This window comes from Molothrus aeneus, chromosome 29 (genome assembly GCF_037042795.1).
Source record: "Molothrus aeneus isolate 106 chromosome 29, BPBGC_Maene_1.0, whole genome shotgun sequence".
Lineage (NCBI taxonomy): Eukaryota > Metazoa > Chordata > Aves > Passeriformes > Icteridae > Molothrus > Molothrus aeneus.
Window position 1 is genome coordinate 577,603 of NC_089674.1, and position 27,132 is coordinate 604,734.

A 27,132-nucleotide genomic window follows, 5' to 3' on the forward strand; every position below is an offset into this window, starting at 1 on the left:
AGCTGCCCTCAGGACCCCTCTCTGCCCCTTCTGCCAGCCCAGAGCCCTCCCCAAACCCCACGGCCACCCCTTGGTGCCACTCTGGGGACACCCTGCTGTTCCTTTCAAGGCTTCGGTGCCTCTAAGGGATCCCAGGATCTTCTCCTCTCCAGCCTGAACAACCTCGGCCTCATCCGAGCTCATCCTCGAGACACAGACATGAAACCGAAATTGGGCCATCAGGCTGAAATTTGGCTGTGAAACTGAAATCTGGCCTGAAACTGAAATCTGGCTGTGAAAATGAAAATTGGCCATGAGGCTGAAATTTGGCTGTGAAACTGAAATCTGGCTGTGAAAATGAAAATTGGCCATGAGGCTGAAATTTGGCTGTGAAACTGAAATTTGGCCATGAAGCTGAAATTTGGTTATGAAGCTGAAATCTGGCTACAAAACTGAAAATTGGCCATGAAACTGAAATTTAACAATGAAACTGAGATTTGGCTATGAAGCTGAAATTTGCCACAAAACTGAAATCTGGCCATGAAACTGAAATCTGGCCAGGAAGCTGAAATTAACTGGGAGTTCCTGGCCGGTGCTGGTTTCCTTCCCCAGCAGTGAGAGTCTCCCAGGGCCTCTGAAGCAGAGTTCAGTGAAACCCCTGACAGCAGAGCTGCTTCCCCTCCTTGTTAGAGTGCAGTGCGTTCTCCTGCCTCCTGTGGCCTTCAGCTCCCAAACCTGCTGATGCAAGAATTCCTTTTTTTGTTGGGTTTTTTTTTGTTTTTTTTTTTTTCCTTTTATGGCCAAGGATTTCGTGAGAAGGAAAAAATCCAACTGTAACCCTGCTGCTGCTGCTGCAATCCCTCCTGCAGGGGAGGGGGATGTCTGCAACGCCTAAAACAAACAGATTACGGACAATCAACTCCATCTTCTATTTGTTCAGAGCAAAGTGGAAAATCTTTGAGTCGAGATTTTAACGGAGTCAAACACAGGCCCAAGGGCTGTCCCTGCGTGAATCACACCTGAGTGAGGAGGGGTGGTCTGAGCTGCGCTTCCCCACCTGGGAACTCAGGTTTGATCGCCTTCCCTGAGGTGCTTTAATCGCCTTTCCTGAGGCGCTTTAATCGCCTTTCCTGAGGTCAATTAATCACCTTTCCTGAGGTCAATTAATCACCTTCCCTGAGGTCAATTAATCACCTTTCCTGAGGTCATTTAATCACCTTTCCTGAGGTGCTTTAATCACCTTTCCTGAGGACACTGACCAAAACCCCGTCCCCAACACAGAGCAGGGCTCAGGGTCGCTCACCTCGCTGTCTTCTGCAGGAGGTGGGGGAGGCTCCTTGATGATCTGGAAGGAGGAAAGAGAAAGAGAACCATAAATTCGTGTTTTGTTCCTCAAAGGCACGGGAGAAAACAGCCGGCTGTGCTGCTGGGACACCTCCCCAGTGACAGCCTGGAGCTGTGGTGTTCTCCGAAAAATCATGAATATAAATGTAGAAACACAAAATATCAACTATATAAATATTTATATAAATATAAAATAAAAAATAAATATAATAATATAAATATAAAATAAAAATAATTATAATAATATAAATATAAAATATATAAATATAAAAAAATATAGCAATATAAAAAATAAACCTAAACATAGAGATATACTATAAATAAATATATATATTTATATAGACATATCAATAAATACATATATGTAAATATATGTATGATTATATCTATATAAATATAAATATATACATACATATATGAATAGAAGAAATAGTAAACATAAACAAATATAAATATAAATATAAATATAAATATAAATATAAATATAAATATAAATATAAATATAAATATGCACCCAGATCTATGGCTCACTGAGGTTTCTAATAAGGCAGGGAGAGGCTGCAGCCTGCTCCAGGATATTTCCATAGAAACCATCTCAGTGCTGTGGGTGTGAGGCCATTATTTCATGCAGAAACTTTGCATGCAGGGCTTGGCAGCAGCTGCTGCCAGCGGAGCCTCCAAGAGCAACAGAGACTTTCCAAGGGAGGGCAGGGACAGCGGGGAATTAAAAAAAAAAATTAAAAAAATTAAGTTTAAATTTAAATAAAATAAAAAAGAAAAATAAAAATTAAAAATAAAAATAATAAAAATAATAAAAATATTTGAAATTTAAATTGTTAAATTTAAATAAAATTTCAGTATTTAAGTTTAAATTTAAATAAAATAAAAATTAAACTATAATATAAAAATAAAAATAAAAAATAATTGAAATGTAAATGTTTAAATTTAAATAAAATTTCAATTAAAATAATAAAAATATTTAAGTTTAAATTGAAATGTTAAAAAATTAAAATTAAAATAAAAATAATAATTAAATAAAACTAAAATGAAAAAAAATTAAAAATTAAAATAAAAATTGAATAAAAAGGAAAAGAATAAAAAGAAAAAGAAAAAGAGAAAAAGAAAAAGATAAAAAAGAAAAAGAAAAATTAAATAAAAAGAAAAATAGAAAATAAAAAAGAAAATAGAAATAAAAAATAAAATAAAAATAAAAATGCAGTCCCAGCCAGCAACAGCTTGACCGTTTAAATGCAGAAAGGGAAAATCTCAATCACATTAAAGGCCCTGAAGATATAAATATTTACAGCAGTTCCTCTCACTTGTGTTTTCCTCCTGTGATGAGCTCAGTGTTTTTATTTTGCTCTGCAGAGCCCCAGCCATGCAAGGCTGCAGTGATGGGGAGCAGGAGGCTCTGCTGGGGAGGGGACAGGGCAGGAGGGGCTGCTGGGACACTGGGACAGAGAGCAACAACCTGGAAACCCGGGACAATGGTGAGCAAAAATAATGATAACTGTGAAAATTACCCAAAATTATGAAAACTGTGACAATGACCAAAAACTATGAAAACAGTGACAATCACCAAAATTATGAAAAGTATTGAAACTACCAAAACCAATGAAAACTCTGAAAATTACCAAAACCAATGGGAACTCTGACAACGACCAAAAACGATGAGAACTGTGACAATGACCAAAACCAACGATAACTGTGAAAACGACCAAAAAGGATGAAAGCTGTGAAAATGACCAGCAATTATGAAAACTGCGACGATCACCAAAATGATGAAAACTATTGAAACTACCAAAACCAATGAAAGCTGTGAAAACAGCACAAAGTGATAAAAACTGTGCCAATGACCAAAAACGATGAAAGCTATGAAAATGACCAAAACCAATGAAAACTGTGAAAATTACTCAAAATGGTATGGGGTTAAAAATCAGAATAAACCATCCGATTTTGGTCCAGCCGAGCATCCAAGCACAATTTCTGAGCCAGCACCAGTGCAGATCCCACTCTTGGAAGCGAGGCCATGGCTGATTTCCATACATTTGCATTCCTCCCCATAGGCACACACGTACACACAGACTGGCTGATTTCTCTAAACACATCAAGTGTTTGCTATCACAGGCCAAAAGTGGGGAAAAAACCACATTCCTCCCATTTTTGGGTGCTTTGCACTTCTGAGAGCAACCGAGCTGCCCGAATTGGCACCAGGGCTTGGTGAATTTGGACGAGGCTGCAGATGGGGGAGTTCAGTCTCCCCTGCTTTTGAGCCTGTATGACCTCTCAAAGTTCAAATCTTACAAAAAAGAAAAGAGAAATTCTCATTTCTGACTCACTAAAGTTCAAATCTTACCCCCCCCCCCAAAAAAAAATCTCATTTCTGACTCGCTGCCCGGGCCTTCAAACAGCACAAAGCTTTTCCTTCTCCCCTTTGGGTTCTGACAGCTCCAGCGCTGGGGGCATGAAATCCTCACTCTGGGGCACTGAGACGCTCATTTTGGGGCTCAGAAACCTTCATTTCGGGGCTCAGAAACCTTCATTTTGGGGCACTTGAGGCCCTCAGTATGGGACACTGAAACCTTCATTTTGGGGCTCAGAAACCCTCTTTTTTGGGACACTGAAACTTTCATTTTGGGGTACCAAGACCTTCATTTTGGGGGCTCTGAGACCCTCAGTTTAGGACAGTGACACCCTCATTTTAGGGCTCGGAAACCCTCTTTTTGGGGCACTTGAGGCCCTCAGTTTGGGACACTGAAACCTTCACTTTGGGGCACTGACACCCTAATTTTGGGACAGTGAGACTCTCATTTTTGGGGCACTGAGCTCCTCGTTTTGGGGCTCAGAATCCCTCATTTTGGGACACTGACATGCTCATTCTGGGGCATTCAGACCCTCGTTTTGGGGCCCCCAGAGATGGATAACCCCGTGGCAGAGCACAGCAACGCCATCCGCCACCTCCAGGGAGGTTAAAACCTTTGGGAAGGGTGAATTTCCTGAATTTCCTGCTGCCCTGAGATTCCTGCGGCCGTTCAGGCACAGGAAAGCAGAGGCTGAGCCCGGGTTTTGCAGACTCCAGGAATGTGTCTGGGGTGTTTTCTGCGCTCTCCACCAGCCCTGAGTGTCCAGCAATCCCACAGTGACTGTCCCTGGGGTTTCGGATGATAAATTGGGGCAATGTGGTTCTTGTCAGAGGAGATATCTGCTCTGGGATGGGACAGATCATCATTTAAAACCAAGCAGACAGTACAAAATAAGAAATAAAGGACTTTGCCTCTAATTAGGACTGGAGTTTGGAAGCATGCTGTTAACTGGGCAGTTTATTTTTGTCCTTAATTCCCTTCACTCCTCTGGAAAACACCGAATATATATTCTTGCTGTCTCAATAAACAAGGATTTTTAATAGCATTAACCATGATCCATCTGACTAATTCCCTTATTTTTTTCCCCCCTTACGTATTTATAGTTTTGACCTCTCAGTCCTGTGACTGCTTCATATTTGAGGTATGAGCTGGGCAAAGGAACATTTCCTTTTTATTTCTGTCCTATCTTCTGTGTCTTCTCCTTGGAGATCCGCTCCACACTTCAAAGCTAACACAAGCAGGGGCCTGTCCCCATTTCTTCAGCTGCAATAAAACACAATCTTCTCCTTAGAGACAGAAATGACATTTTTAAGGAAATGAAATTTTAGAGAAATGAAATCTTAGAGAAATGAAATCCCAGAGAAATGGAATTTTAAAGAAATGAAATTTTAGAGAAATGGAATTTTAGAGAAATGAAATCCCTTTTCTGGGCAATGCAGAACCACGGTGGCCACCTGGAGCCCTTGCCCTCACTCAGTGACTCCAGATTTAAATTCCCTGGGGAATTTAAAGCTAACACAAGCAGGGGCCTGTCCCCATTTCTTCAGCTGCAATAAAACCACAATCTTCTCCTTAAGATAGAAATAAAATTTTAGAGAAATTGAATTTTAGAGAAATGGAATTTTAGAGAAATGAAATCCCTTTTCTGGGCAATGCAGAACCACGGTGGCCACCTGGAGCCCTTGCCCTCACTCAGTGACTCCAGATTTAAATTCCCTGGGGAGTTTTCTGGTTGTGGGATGCTGTTCTCATCTCTGGGGAGTTTTCTGGTTGTGGGATGCTGTTCTCATCTCTGGGGAGTTTTCTGGTTGTGGGATGCTGTTCTCATCTCTGGGGAGTTTTCTGGTTGTGGGATGCTGTTCTCATCTCTGGGGAGTTTTCTGGTTGTGGGATGCTGTTCTCCCTTCTCCCCAGAGCAGCACAACTGCAAAGCTGCTCCTGGCAGAGGGTGGGAATCAGAACCCAGGGATCTCTGTGAGGAATCTCCATCCCTCACAGGGACCCTGCCATTTTACAGCTCTGCAGAGCCTGTGCATTTCCTCCCCTTCTCCTCCACCTCTTTAGCCATGTGGTTTTAATCTATATTTTCTGCATTTTCTCCATCCAGCTTTTTGCTTCCAAAACTTCTGGTCAGCTGCAGCGCAGAGCGCCAAACAGATTGCTGGGTTCTTCCAAGCTCACTTCCAGAAAACAGCTTTAAAGTTAAAAGCTGCTGTTGGATGCTCAAATACCAGCACCTCATTTATCTGCCAGCCACACCCCTGCCTTTAAAATCACCGGAGTATGAAAATGAGCGAGGTGGGGCAGATTCTGTGGGCAAAGAACCCAGCCCAGCCCCTCAGGCCACCCTGGATGGCTGCAGAAGGGAGGGAAAAAATCAAACTTGGAGGAGGTGGGAGGATGAGCATCATCCCAGTAAAGGGAGAGAGCATCCCAGTAAAGGGAGAGACCATCCCAGTAAAGGGAGAGAAAATCCCATTAAAGGGACAGAGCATCCCAGTAAAGGGACAGAGCATCCCAGTAAAGGGAGAGAGCATCCCAGTTAATAAGGGAGACCATCCCAGTAAAGGGAGAGAGCATCCCAGTAAAGGGAGAGAAAATCCCATTAAAGGGACAGAGCATCCCAGTAAAGGGAGAGAGCATCCCAGTAAAGGGACAGAGCATCCCAGTAAAGGGACAGAGCATCCCAGTAACGGGAGAGAGCATCCCAGTTAATAAGGGAGACCATCCCAGTAAAGGGAGAGAGCATCCCAGTAAAGGGAGAGAGCATCCCAGTAAAGGGAGAGAAAATCCCAGTAAAGGGACAGAGCATCCCAGTAAAGGGAGAGAGCATCCCAGTAAAGGGACAGAGCATCCCAGTAAAGGGAGAGAAAATCCCAGTAAAGGGACAGAGCATCCCAGTAAAGGGAGAGAAAATCCCAGTAAAGGGACAGAGCATCCCAGTAAAGGGAGAAACCATCCCAGTAAAGGGACAGAGCATCCCAGTAAAGGGAGAGCATCCCAGTGAAGGGATCTGCTGGGATTTGCTAGGACCTGCTGGGCCATACTGGGATCTACTGGAAGCTTGTGGGACCTGCTGGGCCATGCTGGGATCTCCTGGAAGCTTGTGGGACCTGCTGGGCCATGCTGGGATCTCCTGGAAGCTTGTGGGCGCTGCTGGGGTCTGTGCACTCCTCTCCTTCTCGCCATCAGTGCTGGGCAGTCGCGCACAGCAGAGTTGTTCCTTTGTTTTCCGTTCTTCAGTGAGCCTCCCACGGCCTCTGGAGAGGTTCCTGCTGCTCCCAGGCTCCTGTAACATCCTGCACAGGTATCCAGGGGAATCGTGCCTGTGCTGCTGCACCAGGCACGGCAGGGAGCTGTTGTTGTTCTGATCTGCTAAGCAACAATTGCCTCTACTGTAAAGCGGAGTGCTGGATTCCAGACCTCATCCCAGAGCCCTCCTGAGGCCAATGAACTCGGATGCATTTGGAAAGAGCATTCCTCCGTGGCTGAGTGCCAGGGAGATGCTGGGCTCCAGATGAACCTCCAGGGCCAGGCTGTTGACTGCAGCCCATTCACTCCAGGGATGGAGCTGGCTCAGGCTCTTTCCTGGAGAACTGCTGGACAGCAATGACTCCTCTTCAATTAAAGAGCACGCCAAGAGGAATTTCAGGCTTCAGAAATGCGCTTGTCGCTCAGAAACAGATTTATACTCGGCGAGGGAAGAGGCTGTTGTGGTTTTTTTCCCCTTTTTCCCCTGACACATCCCCGATCGCCGCGGAGCCGTCCCTGGGCTGGGATCCGCGCGCTGTCTCGGGCGCTGCGGTTTGGGCATCGAGGCTGCAGCTCTGAGCTGTTGTGCAAGGCAGCTCCTGTGCCCTCAGCTCAGCGCTGGCAGCCCTGCATTGCCCCCTGTGCCACAGCCACAGCTCTGCTGGGCTCCCTCTGCCCACCCTGCCAGGCTGGGCACCCCTCCAGCGTTTGTCTTTGATTGCACAGAATTTGGGGTGAGCAGAGCACAGGGAGCACAGCACATGGCTAAAGAGGTGGAGGGGAAGGGGAGGGAGTGCACAGGCTCTGCAGGGCTGTAAAATGGCAGGGTCCCTGCTGGCAGGATGGGGATTCCTCACAGAGATCCCTGGGTTCTGATTCCTCTGCCAGGAGCAGCTTTGCAGCATCCTGGCTGCTGATCCCCTGCCCAACGCACAGGGTGCCCTCCCAGAGGGGTGCAAGAGATTCCCTGCAGCCTCCTGGAATAAAAACCTCCCCAGCAGCTCCCTCTGCCCACCCCTGCCAGGCCGGGCACCCCTCCAGGTTTGCCTAGCTCCTTTCACAGGTTCGGATCTCTCTCAATGGAGGCTCCTCTGTCGGGTTAACACGATATTTAATACTCTGCTTGCTGGATTTGTCGTGTGTCGGTGATTTGTTAATAATGGACGGATGTAAGCTTGAGTAGAGGGAGGACCCTGCTTACTCATTCTAGCATTAATTCTCCTATTTAAATATAGGTTAGCCTGTTAATGGGGAGGGAGTCATACATTCTTACATTTTTGTAGTGTAGAGCTTTAATGCACTCTTTGTTGACGGCTGCTCGAGGGCCCACAGGGTTTATCTTTGATAATCCAGGGTTTATCTTTGATTTTGTCATTTTGGGGTGGGCAGAGCACAGGGAGCCGTCCTGGCTGCTGACCCTCTGCCAAACACTCAGGACCCGCTCCCAGAGAGGTGGAAGAGATTCCCTGCAGCCTCTTGGAATGAAAATCTTGGAATGAAAGGCTTCCAGGGAAGTGTTTGGCTGCATCTCAGTGAGATAATCCCCACTAACAAACCTTGCCGGGAGGGAATGTGGGAGGTAGAGAGCGGAGTGAGGAAAAGCTTTTATCTACAGCAAAGGCTTCAAGTGGAGAATTTAAATCTGGAAAATATTAAGCTTTTAAAGTGGAGCAGAGGCTCCCTCTCTGTGCTGCACCCACCTTGCTTATCTGGGCTGCTTTCCACACTCAGGGCTGTTACCTGAGCACTGTCCTCACACGGTTCCACTGCAGCAGAGCCCTCACACTGACAGCTCCACATCCCCTCCATGCCCTGCTGCTTTTATTTATGCCTTTTTCTCACCTGGCTTCGTCTTTCTGCTTCACAGAGATTTAAACCAGCAGCAGCGCTGAGAGCATTTTCCCTCTATCCCCTCAGTTCTCCAGACCCCAGTCTGCACAGGGCACATCTGCATCACTTCCATGCAGATGTGCCAACAAAAAGCTGGCCCAGCTCCCCTGGGAAGGTGCCATCTAGTTTAGACAAATAAATCTGAGTAAATAAACCTACCACGCTGCTAATCCTCTGGCCAATTTTAGAACTTTTTTTTTTATTTATTGTTCTGAAAGTCCAAATAAATATTTTTTTTCCATTCTGGTTTTCACCCTGGGATGGAGGTGCCAAACTACTGTGAAGAGGAGCATTTTATGCCCATTTTCAGCCAGGAACAGAAATAGACAATTGAGGTTTTTCCTGCAAGGTTTCCATCCTTGTTCTGGATAACACAGCACGGAGTGGCTGCAGAGCTCTGCCCTGCACTGTTTGCCACAACCTGGTGCAAATTTACACCACCGGGTCTGGGATTTAAAACCAGGAATAACCATGGTGACCCAGAAACTGGGGCAGCCCTAAAAGCAGCTTCTGAAAGGTGCCACACGGAGCCAGGCTCCAGCCCTGCTGACACCTGTGTGCCCCCAACTCTTGTTCTACATTTGCAGCACAAACAGGACCCAAACCCAGAGCGTGGTGAGCTCTGGAGAAACGAGCCCTGATCCTTGCAGGGCACGGCAGAGCCAGGGCCCAGCAGGGATGCTCAGGGTGGGACAGACACGCAGCAGTCACGGGACGTGAGAGCTCATCCCCAGCCCCGTCATTTCCCTCTTGCCTCCCTTCTCCCCTGTTTTTTTCTCCTGATTTCCTTCTGCCCTTTTAAAGCTTTAACTCTGTGGTTGTGCTGTTGAAATTTTGTGAAAGGGCTTGGAGGAAAGACAATGCTCAGGGAAGCCCAGTCAGACTTCCACTGCCACTGGGACATTGAGAATGCTTTTCAGACACGGTAATGCAGGAAACACAGCTCATCTTGCAAAACCTGGACACCCAGCAAAGTGTTTTCCTTGCAGCCAAGGCAGAACCAGGACTGCAGCGTGGGCTGGTCAGTGCTGCCCTTCTGCAGGAGCCCTCCATCGTGGCTTAGAAAATCCACACCAGGCAATGGGAACACATTCCTGCCAACCATTTCCATGTTGTGACCAAAACACGAGGCCAAAAGGCTCCCGACAAGGTTTGGGTGTTGGCTACAAGGGTCTAATCCGTGATGGAGAGAAGCCAAAGCAGAGCCAGAAATCCTGGGATCAGTCCTGTGGAAAACTCTGCCTGCCCCCCCTCATTCCATTTACCGAAGTGGTGCTGGTGATTTGTGCCACTTACCACGGTGCAGCAGAGGGGCCAGAACCACCAGAGCAGAGCCAAGGCCAGCAGGAGGAAGAGGATCAGCAAGGCAATGGCCAGGATGGTCCCATCAGACTGGGGAGAACACAGAGAGCACAGTGTGTGACACCCCTGGGACACCCCTGTGACACCTGTGACACCCCTAGGACACCCCTGGGACACCCCTGGGACACCCCTGGCATCTGCTGGTGCAGAAGAAATTTCTGGAGCACCTGGACCAAGACAAGCTGATCTTTGCCCAAGAGCACAGACAAAGTGGGCTGAAGAGAGAAAACCAAGCAGGATGGGACTTGGTAATAACTAAAGTTGTAATTGGACAATGAACTCCAAGATGCACATGGAGCAGAACTTATAAAAGTGACAGACCTTGTGACCTGTCGTGAATTTTGTGCCCATTTTGGGTCATCTTGGGGCCATTTTGGGACCATTTTGGTTCATCCTGGGTTCATTTTGGGACCATTTTGGGTCATCTTGGGTTCATTTTGTGACCATTTTGGGTCATCTTGGGGCCATTTTGGGACCATTTTAGTTCATTTTGGGTTCATTTTGGGACCATTTTGGTTGATCTTGGGTGCAGCCCTGGCTGGGCTCTTGTGCTGCCCAAGGTGGATCCATGGAGGAGATCCTTTGAATAAATCCCTGCTCTATTCTGGAACTCTGCTCCAGCCCAGCCTGTCCCAGCCCAGACCTGGAGCCTGAGGTGTTCACTGAAGGCTTGGCCACACTGTGGGACACAGACACCCAAAATGTCCCTTTGCCACACGCTCAAAGTCCCCTTTGAGTTAAACCCCAGCACCCCCAGGAGCATTTCAGGGACCACAACTCACACAGTGCGTGCTGGAGATGATGACAGAGCTGGAGATGAAGCTCAGCCCATCGTTCATGCTCACTTGGAGAGCTGCTTCCCTGGAAAAAGCCAGAAGCAGCTCAGGGCAGCTCCTGCCCAGCCCTCTGTCTGATGCCCTGGCTGCTCAGGAATCCTCCTGTGCAGATCATTCCCAGTGCTGCGGAGCACAGCTGGCACTGAGCACGGGAGGATCCAAATGGGATCCAAATAAGAGAAAAACGGAGCCCAGGGAGGAGACCCAGCCCCATCTCCCCATGGGCAGAGTGTTCAGCTGGCACTGAGCACGGGAGGATGGCAGCTTGGGATCCACATAAGAGAAAATCAGAATTCAGAGAGGAGACCCAGCCCCATCTCCCCATGGGCACAGGAGGATGGCAGCTTGGAGAGAAAAGAGAAAACAAAACCAGAGAGAAAAACAGAACTTGGGGAGGAGACCCAGCCCCATCTCCCCGTAAGCAGGGTACAGAACACAAGAGGATGGGATCCAAATGGGATCCAAATGAGAGAAAAACAGAATTCAGGGAGGAGACCCAGCCCCATCACCCCATGGGCAGGGTACAGAACACAAGAGGGTGGCAGCTTGGGATCCAGATGGGATCCAAGGAGAAAAACAGAGCACAAGGAGGAGACCCAGCCCCATCTCCCCATGGGCAGGGTGAATATCGGGGCAGCAAGAACCTACATGCCAACTTCCCTGAGCACAGGTGCTGGGCACAGCAGGTAGGTGTCCTCCACCACGAAAGGCTTCTCATCTGCAGAGGGGAGAGAGGGGGGTTAGTGCCAAACCACCCACACAGGCCTCAAAGAGCCACTTTAAATGAGGGTTTTCCTTGCCATTGGTGCATAAATGGGATGGGGGATGAGGACATTAGGATATCTGTACGTTACAGAAGTCAGGATGTAGGGGTGTTAGGATATAATATAATATAGGGATATAATAGGGATATAATATAGGGATATTAGGGATATGTGTTCATTAGGATATATGTACATTATAGAAGTTAGCATATAGGTGCATTAGGATATCTGTACATTACAGAAATTAGGATATAGGGGTATTAGGATATTAGGGATATTAGGATATATGTTCATTAGGATATTTGTACATTAGGATATCTGTGCATTACAGAAATTAGGATCTAGGTAAATTAGGATATAGGGGCATTAGGATATCTGTACCTTAGGATATCTGTACATTACAGCAGTTGGGATATCTGTATATTATGGAAAATGCTGCATTTCAAGGCAGAAGCCTCTGAAGCTCAGTTAAACCTTGCAGCCTGAATCACACTGCTGTAAAAATGATGGGAGAAACTGCCCAGAGGGCTGAGGAGCCCTGGGTGATGTTCCTGCTCTGCAGCCAGAGCTCGGGGACACTGGGGACACTGGGGGCACTGGGGCACCCCAGGAGCTGCCCAGCCATTTCCCAGCTCTCTGGGTGTGCTGTGCTGGCACTTTGCTCCCACTGGGCTGTCCTCACCCTGATTTATGAGCATATCATGAATTTATCACGTTGTCTCGGCGCGCACATGCCAAGAAAATGAAGATCAGTGTCTTGTTTTCCCTGTGCTGAGGAGAGGAGGCCAAGTCTGCTCCCTGCCAGCGCCCACAAAACAAAAGCTGCTTCACCCTGCCAGGCCTTTCACTCAGCTCTCTCGGGTTTTTGTTTCTCTTTCTGTGCCTGCCCGCTGCCATCGGCCTCTCTGGAGGCTTTACCAGCCCTGGCTGAGCTCCAGGCTGGCTGCAGGCACAGATCAGTTTGTTTGGGGGATGTTTTGCGCCTCACCACAAAAATGAGCTGTGCTCCAAACAAAGGAGCATCCATTTGGTTTGCATAACTCTGGCCCATCTGACTCCTGCCTGAAAACTCACCCAGGGAAAGCAAACAAAACAGAATCCTCATCCCCTGCTCTGCTGTAAAACCCCCCAAATGACCCAAACTGGGCAGTCCTGGGTCTGAGCAGAGTGCAGGAGGGTCCAACCTCCCCAAAAACACACCTGGGCTCTGTGCAGGTACCCAACACTGCTCAGACTCCTGCAATCCCGTCCTCAGTGCTCCTGCACCTGAGCAGCCCAGGGCAGCCTGGCAAATCCATTATTGCCAGCGAGAGGGAATCACTCCTCGTGCCATTAGCAGGGGTGGAACCTCCTGGCAAGGCAGGACTTGGAATATTTCCTCACCATCATAATAAAAAAAAAGTTTCAATGTATGCAGGATGCTTTGAGAGCAAGCCTCAAACAAACAAAAAAAACCCCTCAAAAAACAGCAACAAAACCAAACAAAACAAAGGGGAAAAAGGGAAGGAAAGGAAAGGAAAGGAAAGGAAAGGAAAGGAAAGGAAAGGAAAGGAAAGGAAAGGAAAGGAAAGGAAAGGAAAGGAAAGGAAAGGAAAGGAAAGGAAAGGAAAGGAAAGGAAAGGAAAGGAAAGGAAAGGAAAGGAAAGGAAAGGAAAGGAAAGGAAAGGAAAGGAAAAGGGGAAAGGGGAAAGGGGAAAGGAAAAGGGGAAAGGAAAAGGAAAGGGAGGGGAAAGGAAAGGGGGGGAAAGAAAAAGGAAAAAAAGGGAAAAAGGGAAAAGGGAAAAGGATGGGATGGGCTTGGGGAAGCAGGCAGGGAGTGCAGCAGCTCCAGCCCTGCTGCTGATCACGCCTCTGCTCGCTGCTCTGCTCGGCCAAATATCCCTCACGCTTTCTGCAGATGGTCCCTTTTATTTCCAGTCCCGTAGCTCTGAACATTCTGCGTCTCTGCTCTCTCACCTGCCCTTTTTCCCTGCCAATAATCCCAATAAAACCCCATTAGCTCATGCCTTTAACCTCAGCACGTCCCAGCCCTGCTCACTGCACCTCATCTGGGATAATTTAAGGTTTCAGGAACTGTTGGCTTAGTGTTATCTTTAAAAATACCTCCCTCCCTGATGCTATCAGAGCTTCGAGGCAAACAAAGGCAGCTGAGCTTTCCAGCCTCCAGGAGGTTTCCATAAAATCCTGGTTCAGCTCTCTCAGGGACAGGGTTTGAGCTGTGTCACCTCAGATGAGCCAGAACCCTCCTCGTTCCCTGCCCCACCTACCAAGGAGCTGCTAAATGAAAGGAAAGATTATCGATCACCATGGTCCTTGGAACGCGCTGCTGTAAGAGCAAGCAGGAATTCTTTACAGCATCCACTTTACAGTTATTTCTGTTTCATTTCCAGCCTTTGCCCCAGCAAACTCCCCCTGCTCCGAAGAACGATTTACCCAGGGGCTCGAAACGCACCCGAGCCTTGAGATCGCCACGTTCCAGAGCTCATGGATGCGTTTGTCCCACACTGAGCAGGGGCGGCACTGCCTCCAAAGCAACCGGGAATTTGCTGAACAAATCCCAGGACGGGAATACCCTGCTCAGCAGAGCTGCAGGAGCAGGGCACCGAGCACCCCAAAACAGAGGTGGGGAGAGAACCTCAGCCGAGCCCCCCAAAACACAGGGAGGGGAGAAACACACCTGTGAGCACCCCAAAACACAGGGAGGGGAGAGAACCACAGCTGTGAGCACCCCAAAACACAGGGGAGGGGAGAGAACCACACCTGTGAGCACCCCAAAACACAGGGGAGGGGAGAGAACCACACCTGTGAGCACCCCAAAACACAGGGGAGGGGAGAGAACCACACCTGTGAGCACCCCAAAACACAGGGAGGGGAGAAACACACCTGTGAGCACCCCAAAACACAGGGGAGGGGAGAAACACACCCGTGAGCACCCCAAAACACAGGGAGGGGAGAGAACCACACCCGTGAGCACCCCAAAACACAGGGAGGGGAGAGAACCACAGCTGTGAGCACCCCAAAACACAGGGGAGGGGAGAAACACACCCGTGAGCACCCCAAAACACAGGGAGGGGAGAGAACCACACCTGTGAGCACCCCAAAACACAGGGGAGGGGAGAAACACACCTGTGAGCACCCCAAAACACAGGGAGGGGAGAGAACCACAGCTGTGAGCACCCCAAAACACAGGGAGGGGAGAAACACACCCGTGAGCACCCCAAAACACAGGGAGGGGAGAGAACCACACCCGTGAGCACCCCAAAACACAGGGAGGGGAGAACCACACCCGTGAGCACCCCAAAACACAGGGAGGGGAGAGAACCACAGCTGTGAGCACCCCAAAACACAGGGGAGGGGAGAACCACACCTGTGAGCACCCCAAAACACAGGGGAGGGGAGAAACACACCCGTGAGCACCCCAAAACACAGGGAGGGGAGAAACACACCTGTGAGCACCCCAAAACACAGGGGAGGGTAGAGAACCACACCTGTGAGCACCCCAGCCAGGCCCTGGGGGATGCTCTGAGCACCCCAAAACACAGGGGAGGGGAGAGAATCACACCTGATTTCCCCTTATGAGCACCCCAGATTTCAGGTGGGAGTAAAACCACACCTGATCCCCCTCTGAGCACCCCAAAACACAGGTGGGAAGAGAGAAGCACACCTGATCCACCTGCTCACAGCTCTGAGGGATGCTCTGAGCACCCCAAAACACAGGTGAGGGGAGAGAACCACACCTGATGCCCCTCTGAGCACCCCAAAACACAGGTGAGGACAGAACCACACCTGATCCCCCCTTCTGAGCACCCCAAAACACAGGTGAGGGGAGAGAACCACACCTGATTTCCCCTTATGAGCACCCCAGATTTCAGGTGAGAGTAAAACCACACCTGATCCCCCTCCGAGCACCCCAGCCAGGCACTGGGGGATGCTCTGAGCACCCCAAAACACAGGGGAGGGAGAACCACACCTGATGCCCCTCTGAGCACCCCAGCCAGGCACTGGGGGATGCTCTGAGCACCCCAGATTTCAGGTGAGGACAGAACCACACCTGATGCCCCTCTGAGCACCCCAGCCAGGCACTGGGGGATGCTCTGAGCACCCCAGATTTCAGGTGAGGACAGAACCCCACCTGGTCCCCCTGCTCAAAGCCCAGCTCGGGCTCCCTTTTACGAAACCACCCCAGTTGCCCCCTGGACATCTCCTCATGGCGCAGCCCCGCTCTCCCAGCCCCGGTGTTTGGGGCCGCAGGGGCAGGAGGGGAAGCAGGGAGGAGCCCGGGGCGGGGGGCTTTGTGCTCCTTACTGAGGGTGAGGGTGTCGTTGATCCTGAAGCTGCAGAGCACCCTGTCCACGTTGCGCGCGTGCCGGAATCCGTTCCCCCTGACCACCACCTGGAAGGACTCTGCCAAAAGAGCCACAGCGCACCGGGCATGCACAGCGTCAGCAAAACCGCCCCGCAGACACCAGAGGGTCACGTCCAAACAGGACACACAGGAGCCCTTTGGCTTTATTGGAATAAAGGCAGAGGCCGTGGGGCATCCCCTGGGGTCTCTCCAAGGTTTGGAGGACTCAGCCTCCCTTTTCATATCCCAATTTCCAGCCACATTTCCCTTCTCTCTGTCCCCATTTCTGAAGTACCTGAGAGGTTCAGACCTCCCAGAACACCTGATCCCAAGGATTCCCCTCTAATGTATAACCCTCCCTTTTAATTTTTAATTCTTGTTAGGAAAATCAACCCACAAACACCAGAGGGTCATGTCCAAAAAGGAGACAGAGGAGCCCTTTTGCTTTATTCCAATAAATGCAGAGGCCATGGGGCATCCCCTGGGGTCTCTCCAATTTTTGGAGGATGCAGCCTCCCTTTTTATATCCCAATTTCCAGCCACATTTCCCTTCTCTCTTCCCTCATTTCTGAGGTACTTGAGAGGTTCAGACTCCCCAGAACACCTGATCCCAAGGATTCCCCTCTAATGTATAACCCTCCCTTTTAATTTTTAATTCTTACAGAATTTAGGGGTTTTTCTTCCCCATTGTTTCTTTCATCTTTAACATCCAATTCCACTTATCAGCAAACCCAAAGTTTATTTGTAAAAGCAAATATCCTTTTCCCTTCACCAATCAGTGGAATCCTCCCCACTGTTCCTCTCATTTCTCAGTGCTGGTTTTATCTATTTATGTTTTTTTTTTTGTTTGTAAAGACAAACCCCTCATTCCTCTCAGGCAGGGAGGGAGCAGAAGCTACGTTTCCAACGGGTTTTAAATGGTGAAACAGCCAATTTTAGCAGTTGAAAACCCCCACAATGACCATTCATGACTGCTCTGTGTTATAAATGAATTAGCCAATTTGATTAATGAGCAGAATTTATGGTGGCCAGTGGCACTTCCATCATAAAAGGGATTTATTTATTTACCTCCTGCAGGCCAAGGGCTGCGTTGCCAGACTTGGAGGTCCTGAACTGAGGATCCAAAGAACTGCTGGATTTTCCAGGGATTGCTGCTCTTGTGAAGCAGCTCTGACAAACCCTGTGCGTTTCCTCTCTGGGCACAGCTGTTCCTGCCCCTGCCCTCCCACAATGGCAGGGATGAGATCAAAGCCCTCAGGAACTGTTAAACATGGTTATAAATGATGTTTTCAAGCCACCTGTGTTCTAGAAGCACCCTTGTTTATTTGCACTTGAGTGTGCAAATATCTTTTTAAGTGCATCTACTTCAAGCATCACACAGCCAGACTGGCGTGACAGAAGAACATTCATGGAAAACTTTGGAATTCAGGCCTTTTCTGTAAGAAAATTTCATTTGACACCACTTGGCAGAAGTGGGGCAGTGCACAGGGCCCAGAGGTGAAAAAGAAATTCACCCCAAAATAAAGGTGAAACATGGCAAATAGTGAATCTGGCACTCTGCAGCAATTAGAGATGAACTGAAAATTGTATTTTTTGGGCAATGGAGAGCCATGGCCTCACTCATACTCACCCCCTGCACAGATACTGGAGGGCTCTGCTGCCAGGATCTCTATGCAGGATTTCTTCAAAATCTGAGAGAGACAAAACGTGAATTCCTCAGCCTGGTTTCCATGGAGACAGAGATGGAAATAAAGAAGTGACAATGACCCTCGAACCCAGCAGAGCAATCTGGGCTGGGGGCACAGCTCCAGCTCTGGGCTCCCCACCCTGCATCACCCAAACCGGTCCCAGTGCCCCCCTGGGGCTGTGCCGGGCCCTGTGCCCCATTTTCTGCAGTAATTCTGGAATTATTGCTGATTATCGGCAGCCCCCAGGGCTGTGGAGGCATCGCCTCCCTCCCCGGGCAGCCCCAGCTCCCTCCCAACCAAACACCCCCAGTTCAAGCTGGACTGTTCGGCTTTGCCTAAATCAGCCCAGAAATCCCCGCAGAGCCACCCCAGGCGCTGGGATTTCTGTCTTTAACCTGATTTATGTCAGCTCACCCGAGGCTGCTCAGACCAAAGCTCAGCCAATTCTCCTCCGTTTAAGCCAGATTGAAGCCAGGCTTAAGGAGCAGAGAGTCCTTGGGAGGGCTGGCCCTGGCTTTAGGCACTTTTGGAAGGGATTTCCTTGGCTCAGGCTTGGCTCTCAGGGCAGAGGCATTATTTATTTTATTAATTATCTCTATTATTATCATTTATTATTTATTTTATTAATTATCTTTATTACTATCATTTATTATTTATTTTCTTATTTATTTTATTATCTATTATTATAAACTATTATCTATTATTTATTATCTATGGTATTAATTATTTACATTTACTATTTATTAATTATTTTATTATTTAGTTTTGTTTATTTATTATTTATTATCTATGTTATTATTTATTTTTATTCTATTATTATTTGTTTTTATTATTTAGTTTTATTTATTATTTATATTTTTATTTTACAATTTATTTAATTAATTATATATCAACTATTATTTATTCTATTATTTATTATCTATTATTAATGTTATTAATTCTTCATTTTTATTATTTATTTTTATTACTCATTATGTTTATTTTTATTTTGAATTTTATTTTAAATTTTTTATTTATTTATTATTATTTATTTTATTATTATTTATTTATCATTTATTTATTCCCTCATGGGGCTGCAGCCCCCCAGGCTGTTCCCTGCCCTGCAGAGCAGCCCCAGCTCCTCCTGCCCAGCCTGAGCTGAGCCTGGGCAGAGCTGGGGGCTCAGCAAAGCTCAGCTCAGCTCCAAGAGGCCAGCAAATGTCAGCCAAGCATCCTTGGGTGACTCAAATCCAGCATGAAAACTATTTTCCCGACTTTAAATTGAAACATCTGTAAGGGAAGAACAGCAACCAATGCAATAAACCCTGCAAGGAAAAAGAGAATTTTTGGTTTTTTGTTTATACCTAATTGCAAAAGCTACTCCTAGAGCCAGGCCTTGCTTTTTGGAACGTTTGGACAGGAATTTGAAGGTTTCACACATCGAGGCAGAAGTTTTACTCAGAAAGCAGGGCTGAGAGTACCAAGGGGCTGAAGGAGGCAGGGTGCCCTGAGCTGGTGCCCTGAGCCTGCCAGGCGAGGAGAGAGGAGATCTGCAGGAACGAGGTTTTACAGGAACTGCCGAGCGGGAGAAAGGAGAAAGTCAGCAGCTGAGAACAGAACTGAAGAATTGCAAACAGGAGAATTTGAAATAGAAGAGTTTAAAGGAGACAGAATGAGGAAAACCACAGAGAATGTAAAATACAATCAGCGCTTTTTAAAATGGAGTAAAACCCCCCCATGATTAAATTTGAGGTGAGTGACTTCTGCTCAGCCATTTACAAACATTCCTGCTAGCTCAGAGGGGGGAATGGCAGGTGGATGATGCAGGTATCCCAGTCCAGTCCCTTTACATGACCATAAAATCTGCCCCTAAACACTTCCACAGTGCCAACTGCAATATTTATTTTGATTTAGGTTAAGTTTCCAAGCACACGCCCTGACTTAGAGTGAACATCGGGCAGAATTAGTGCAAAAGGACCAAAATTGCAATGGCAGCACAGGGGTCCTTTTGGCAAGGGAAGAGGGACCTGATTTTCCAGCTGGAAGAGGAATCCACAGATTGTTTGTTATCCTCTGGGGTGATCAATGCCCTCCTTGCCATTCCTTTCACCCACAAAACCTCTTCCTTTCTCCCAGGCTGCTGCAGGGATCCATCCCTGCCCTTCCCTCCTTCCCAAACTGGGAATTTTCTCTCCCCTCTCAGCTGGAGCAGCTCCTGGCTGGCCTGGAGGCTGAAAAATCTCAACTGGAAGGGGAGGCAGAGCTGGGACTCATTAAAAACAGCTGCAGAGGGAATGCAGGGCTGGGAGGCCAAGCGTTGCTGTGCTGTTGTTGTTGTGCTGCTCTCTGAAATAAATGAAATGCGGCACCTGATTGTCCCAGAGAGCTCAGGCACTGCCAGGAAAACCAACAAAGCAGGGCTGGGTTCCATGTGCATGTGAGAGCACTGGGGAAAAAATAGGGGAAAAATGGGGGGGGAAATGGCGGGGGGGGGGAAATGGAGGGGAAAAAATGGGGGGAAAAAATGGGGGGGGAAAAAATGGGGGGGGAAAAATGGGGGGGAGGGAGACAAAACAATTCCTTCTCCAGCTGGGGACCAAGGACAACCACCCAACGCTCAGGCCCAAGAGCAGAAACAACGAGGAATGAAGAGGGAAAAACAAGGATGGGACTTCATAACCTAAAGCTATAATTGGATAATTAACTCCAATATGCACATGGAGCAGAACTTATAAAAGTGACAGACCTCATGACCAGTTGTCCCTTTTGTGCCCATTTTGGTTCATCCTGGGTTCATTTTGTGCCCATTTTGGTTCATCCTGGGTCCATTTTGTGCCCGTTTTGGTTGATCTTGGGTGCAGCCCTGGCTGGGCTCTTGTGCTGCCCAAGGTGGCTCCATGGAGGAGATCCTTTGAATAAATCCCTGCTCTATTCTGGAACTCTGCTCCAGCCCAGCCTTTCCAAGGCACCACAGGGAAAGGGGAAACCTGGGCCCTATTGACAAATTCCACCCCTAAGCAGCATTTTAGCACAGAGCAAGGCTGCTTCCCTTGGCCTGAGTGCTTCAGTGAATTATTTTCCAGCAGGCTCTGGTGAAAGCCAAGCTCAGGGTGACCCCAGGAGTGCGAACAGTGGGTGGAAATACTCACAGAGTCGATGATGCCCTGCAGGGCCTCAAAGCCATCGTTGACAGGGAAGACATGATCTCTGCTGTCAGCAATCCGGGCCAGCTGCCACAGGGGGAGAAATGGAACAGAAATGCAGAGGGTGACATCAATTAGCCTGCAGGCAGATAATTAAGACTTCTCCAGTTTAACTGGCTTGCAAATAAAACCCTCCAAGACTCAGCTGCTCTCTCTGGGTTGCCCCCGTGCTGTGGTTTATTGAGCAGGAAAATGTTTGTCCTGTTAGCCTGATTTGCTTTATAAATCAGGGGTTTTTCAGATCAGGGATCAGAAGAGCCTTGGAGACAAGGCAGAGTGTGGCTTTCACTGGTGCCCAGGGGCTAATGATCCTCAGGGCAAACAGGAACCCAAAAAAGGTTGGACTCCACAATCATGGAGGCATTTTCCAACCTTGACTCTTCCATTTCAATTCTTTGAAATGCTACCACAGGCCTGGTCCAGCTCTCCTGTCCCGCCAGGGATTCGATACTGGGCCCGTGTTCAGAGAGGACTCAGGGAGACACCAGGGGATGTTTTCTGAGTGGAGGCTGAAAGGTCCCAGAGGAGCATTCAGAAACCTCTGTGACGATGAGGAGGAGCCTTCCTGAGGAGGTGGTGAGCCCAGGGCAGCCAGGCCATCACCTGCCAGCGGCACACCAAGGGTTAACCAGAGCTCCCCATGCATCTGCTGGAGCAGGCTCAGCTGCAAGGCCGGGGCTTGTTCCAGTAAATCCCCCCTGGCAGGGGCACCAGGGCCTCTCTGCAGCTTCCAGGAGAGCAGAGATTGCTCCCCAAGCCCTGGGGCTGCAGGCAGGTGATGGCCGGGCTGAAAGGGACCAAAACCCAGCAGGACCCGGCCGTACCAGGTTCTCACTTCAGACAGGAACAGAATGAGAGGAAACCCCCAGGAGGAGCCTCGAGCAGGGGATTCAGGGCTGTGAGCCCCTGGCCAGGCTCTGCCAGGCTCCCAGGGCTGGGGCTCTCACCTGGGTCTCGTTGAAGTCCTTCACCCCCACGCAGTACACGGTGGCCCCCAGGTCCCTGGAGCGGTTGGCCTGCAGGGGACAGAGGCACAGCAGGGTCACCAAGGGGCTGGGAACCCTTAAAATCACAAAAGCAGCTGCAAAGCCAGGCCTCAGAGCCTCAGAGCCAGCGGAGCTGCAGTTAGAGCCAAGCAGGAGCCACGAGATTGGTCAGCAGAAAAGTTCTGTGAGACGTAGAAAGGACAAATGTTGGTTTTACTCTACAAACCCATTCTTCTTGCTGTTACTGGATTTAATGCTGCACTTTGGACAGACTGAGAGGAAAAGCTCTGTCCATAGCAAACCCGTGCAGAAATTCCCTCTGCCAAGTTTAGATGGCCCTGGTTTGACTGGCAAGTGCCAAGTGCTCGTCTCTGCAGGGAGGGTGTGCAGAGGAACATTCTGCAGCAAAGCTCTCGGGCTCACCCCACTGTGTAACATTTTGCACTCATTTAATGGGGATGCTGAGAATGTGTGCCTGAGCCTCAGGGATATTTGTGGCAATGCCAGGCTGGCTGATCTGAAGGATTTTCTGATGTGGCAGAAGCCACCACCCTCCTCCTGCAGCTGTGACTTTGTGTGAGAGGGGGGAGAAAAAGTGAAAGTGAGAATATTCAGCATTTCCCAGAGCAATCCAGTAAACACTGAAACTTTTCAGCTGTGAACAATTCCTCCTCCTGTGTTTATTTTTAACTGGAGGTTTTAACCCCTCTCCTTCCCCCTGAACAGGCTCAGCTGGGGTGGCTCAGAGGCTGCTGCTCTCACTGGTTGTCCTTCAGATTCCTGCCTGCAGAGCACCAAAGTGGAGATTTCTCAGTGGGCAAAAAGCTTTTCCTCACCCTCTGCATTCCCAGCAGCCAGCCCAGACATTCCCCTGCCTATGCAGTCACTTACCTCCCTCTCAGAGTAGAAAAACAGATCCTCATGGAGCTCCCCGTCTGTCAGTGCAATGATGACACTGGCAGTCCTGTAACCTGAACACACAAACCTCCTTAGTCCTGGCTTTGTTAAACCACCTCAGAAAGCATCCTTGGGTTTGCTGAACCACCTCAGAAAGCATCCTTGGGTTTGCTGAACCACCTCAGAAAGCATCCTTGGGTTTGCTGAACCATCTCAGAAAACAACCTTGGGTTTGCTAAACCACCTCAGAAAACAACCTTGGGTTTGCTGAACCACCTCAGAAAACAACCTTGGATTTGCTAAACCACCTCAGAAAGCATCCTTGGGTTTGCTAAAGCACCTCAGAAAACATTCTTTGGCTTGTTAAACCATCTCAGAAAACATCCTGCTGGCATTTCAGGCCAGGGAATGAGGCTGCAGCCACCAAAATCCCAATTTGCTCCTGGTTTTATTCCTGCTCTCAGTTCCAGAAATCCAGAGGGGCTTTTTCAGCTGGTGACAAAAAGCTCCTTTGGGATTTAAACAAAGATGGTGGGGAAAGGGCCAAAAAATCGTCAAGATTCCTGAGCAACATTTCAGGAACATCATTAAACCTTTGCAGCCTTCCCTTCCAAACCAGAAAGTTTTTACATCAGTTACAGGGAAGGAAAGGACATTTTTTTCAGTTGTCTGCACTTAACGCTGGTTTTAATAATTGCTGGTTTAAAAAATCTTTTCCCTAACAGCTTCTCCATTTATTTGTGTTTCAGAAGGAAGAAGAAATGGTTGCCTGAGCCCTCCAGAAAGGGTAAGGTGCCAGTTTTGGCGAGGGTGGGCACCTGCAGCCAGCCTGGCTTCTCCCTTTTGGCCGGAAGCACTTTGATTCCTTAAACACTTTAATTCCAGCTCCTCAAAGCTCCTCCTGCTCCTTTTCCCTTTCAGGATTCCTTCCCTGAGCAGCACCAATCCCTGCAAGAACAGGAGCCACCCCACCCTTCCCACAGCAAAGCTGCAATTATTATTTTAGATCTGTTGAAGTTATCAATCAAAAAAGAAAGAGAAAAAAACCCATTCCGTGGATCAAGAAGGGCCTCTCACCGTGAACATTCTCGTGGTAAATCTGCTCACTTGCCTGAAATCAGATCAGAAGATTGTCAGTAATAAACCAACAATTTGTTTGCTTGGTCCCACCAGCCAAAGCAGCCCCAGAGCTGTGTCCCACTGTTCTCCTCTCTGAAAACCCCATCCCCTTTCATCCCTGAGAAATATCCCAGGCCAATATCCCTAAATATATCCTAAACATCAGTGCTAAATATCCCTCAGCAGCCCCAGGTCAACCATTCCAGCTGCAAATAAAGCATCAGCTCAGTCTGTGCGTTCCCATTTCAGGGATGGGGCAGCTCTTTAACAGCTCAAACCCCTCCCAAACCCCACGTGGGAGGCAGTGCAGGAGCTCAGCTTTGGAGAAACTCCTGAGCTTGTAAAAATACGTGAAAACCATGCCCAGGAGGAGAAGGGAACAGTGTCTGCAGTTATTTGGGCACCCCAGGTGTGAGCTGTGGCCTCTCCCCCCCCAGCCCAGGTGGGACTGACCCCTCCCCACCCTCCTGGGCACAGAGACTCAGTGCCTCTGAAAGAGCAGAAATCAAGAAACGAGCAGAGTTTGCAGCCCCAGCCCTGAGCCCTTGCAAAGGGACACAGGGTCCCTCTCCCCCAGCAGGGAATTCCCAAGGGTTGTGCAGCCCCTGGGGAGCAGAGCCAGCCCCTGCCCCAGTTACCCTCTCAAATCCTTCGTGCATGTACGTGTCCCCTCCTGGCAGCACCTTCTGCAGCTCCTCCAGGCCCTGCCGGATCTGCTCCCTGCAAGGAAGGCAGGGCTGTGACCCCCGGGAGAGAAGGACCAGGGAGCAAAGCCACCAGGGTGTCCTGGTGACACTGTGACACACCCAGGACCAAAGCCACCAGGGTGTCCTGGCACCCAGCAGGGGTGGGTGAGGTACCCAGGGTGTCCTGATGGCACTGTGACACTCAGGAGCAAAGGACCAGGGTGTCCTGGCACCCAGCAGGGGTGGGTAATGGATCCAGGATGTCCTGGCTGGCACTGTGAGACCCAGGAGCAAAGGACCAGGTGTCCTGGTGGCACTCTGAGAGCCAGAGAAAGCCACCAAGGTGTCCTGGCTGTCAAAGCCACCACATGTCCTGATACCCAGCAGAGGTGGGTGATGGACACAGCATGTCCTGGCTGGCACTGTGACACCCAGGACCAAAGCCAGCAGGGTGTCCTGGCACCCAGCAGAGGTGGGTGATGCACCCAGGGTGTCCTGGTGGCACTGTGAGAGCCAGGAGAAAGCCAGCAGGGTGTCCTGGCAGGCAAAGCCACCAAAGTGTCCTGGCTGGCACTGTTAGAGCCAGGAGCAAAGGACCAGGGTGTCCTGGTGGCACTGTGTGACACCCAGGAGCAAAGCCAGCAGGGTGTCCTGGTGGCACTGTGACACACCCAGGACCAAAGCCAGCAGGGTGTCCTGGCTGGCAAAGCCACCAGCATGTTCTGGCACCCAGCAGAGGTGGGTGATGGATCCAGGGTGTCCTGGTGGCACTGTGACACCCAGGACCAAAGCCAGCAGGGTGTCCTGGTGGCACTGTGACACCCAGGACCAAAGCCACCAAGGTGCCCTGGCACCAAGCAGGGGTGGGTCCCGGCTGTCCTGGCATGCAGGGCACAGAGACTGGGCCAGCCCAGAGTCCCCCCAGTGCCTCTCCAGGCTGCTTCATCCTCTGCACCCCTGTCCCTGCAGGAGATGCTCAGCCTGGCTGCGTTCAGGGACCTTTCCAAGGCTGGAGTGAGGGTGCACTGCTCGGAGGAAGGCAGCCAGCTCCCTCCCCTCTGGTGTGTGATTTCAGGCATCCAAGATGTAAAACACATGCTGGCTTACACACTCCACACATGTGGAACATAGATTTCTGCTCCACGTGGCAATGAAGTTAACAGAGGAAGCGAGAGAGATTTAGGGACCTCATCCAGCTCTCCTTGCAAGGCAGAATAATTAAAATAAAATAAAATAAAATATTAAAAAAAGAAGAAAAATAAAATAAAATAAAATAATAATTAATCCTGTAGATTTTTCTGGGATTAACTTGGGGGTCTGTAAGGGGGTGGCAGGGACACACTTCACAAACAAGGCAATCTGGTATTGCCAAAAAATCCACCCCAAACTCTCTTTGGCTGTGCCACACCTTCAGGCCCTGAGGAAATCACATTTCCCTCCAGCCAGGGGTGTGGGTGGCACCTCTGCCTTCCAAGCTGCTTTTAAGGGAAGGGAATTTCACCTCTCTGCAGGAGACACTCCCAGAGATGTTCCAGCCTCTGCTCCTCTGACAAAATCCTGAATTTTGCAGGATTTTGTGCAGGTTCCCCCAGGGAAACCAGCGTGAGCTGGAGCCCTGACTGAAGGACATTTATTTGGGAGCTGAAATTAATCCATTAATCAGGGAACCTCTGCCCTGAGAGCCCTTGGGGCGTTCTAGCAGGGCAGGGTGGGAAACTGGGGAGCCCAGAGGAGGCACAGCACGTTCCCAGTGGGATGGAAAGCACTGAGGAGGGTGAGGGAAGCCACAAGGACACAGAGGCTGCTGTTGGACCTCTAAACCTCTCCTTACCTGTCTTCTGTTAGCCTCATTAGAATTGTCCCTCTGGTTGAAAAGACAATGAAGGACATCCTCAGCTGAGGGCTGGAGGAGAGAAAAAAGGGGATGAATGTGGAGGTGAGAGCAGAGCTCAGGGTGCGTGGCACAACCACACCCAGCTCAACAGGATGAAAACGTGCTTAGCCCCGGGCTTTGTTAGTCCAGGCAAACCTTGGGGAATCCCTGTAAAGGATGTGGGGAACATTTGTACCACAGCCTGGGGATTGCGAAAGCCAGAAGAGCTAAAATGCATCCTGAGACAAGGGAGGGCTCAACATGGGTCACGTTTGTCACAGCAGCTCCCAGCCCCTGTCCCCAGGGGCTCCTCAGCCAGGGCCTGAGAGCCACAGGCTGTGCCTGCAGCCCCAAACCCCTGCACCTCAGGGACAGCAGGATCTGAGCCAGGCAAGGCAGGCAGGAATAAATGGAATTATTTTATCTCCCACAGGTCTGAGCCAGGCAAGGCAGGCAGGAATAAATGGAATTATTTTCTCTCCCTCTTGCCCACAACAGGAAGGTGGGAAGGAACAGTGAACGGAGGGTGGGAGGAAAGCATCAAGAGCCCTTTCCCCACCACATTT

At 49.2% G+C, this 27,132-nt stretch overlaps 1 protein-coding gene across 1 annotated transcript in view; it reads right to left on the reverse strand.

Moving 5' to 3' along the window:
• Window positions 1-27,132, reverse strand: part of ANTXR1 (ANTXR cell adhesion molecule 1) — a 45,089-nt gene that overhangs the window by 9,732 nt on the left and 8,225 nt on the right. The window contains exons 3-14 of the mRNA XM_066567294.1: window positions 26,525-26,596; window positions 24,646-24,727; window positions 23,966-23,999; window positions 22,883-22,962; window positions 21,953-22,021; window positions 20,952-21,032; window positions 17,766-17,826; window positions 16,096-16,194; window positions 11,675-11,744; window positions 10,973-11,051; window positions 10,125-10,220; window positions 1,283-1,324 (exon numbers count right to left, since the gene is read on the reverse strand). Coding sequence (XP_066423391.1) covers window positions 1,283-1,324; window positions 10,125-10,220; window positions 10,973-11,051; window positions 11,675-11,744; window positions 16,096-16,194; window positions 17,766-17,826; window positions 20,952-21,032; window positions 21,953-22,021; window positions 22,883-22,962; window positions 23,966-23,999; window positions 24,646-24,727; window positions 26,525-26,596 — 865 coding nt within the window. The remainder of the gene's footprint in view (window positions 1-1,282; window positions 1,325-10,124; window positions 10,221-10,972; window positions 11,052-11,674; window positions 11,745-16,095; window positions 16,195-17,765; window positions 17,827-20,951; window positions 21,033-21,952; window positions 22,022-22,882; window positions 22,963-23,965; window positions 24,000-24,645; window positions 24,728-26,524; window positions 26,597-27,132) is intronic.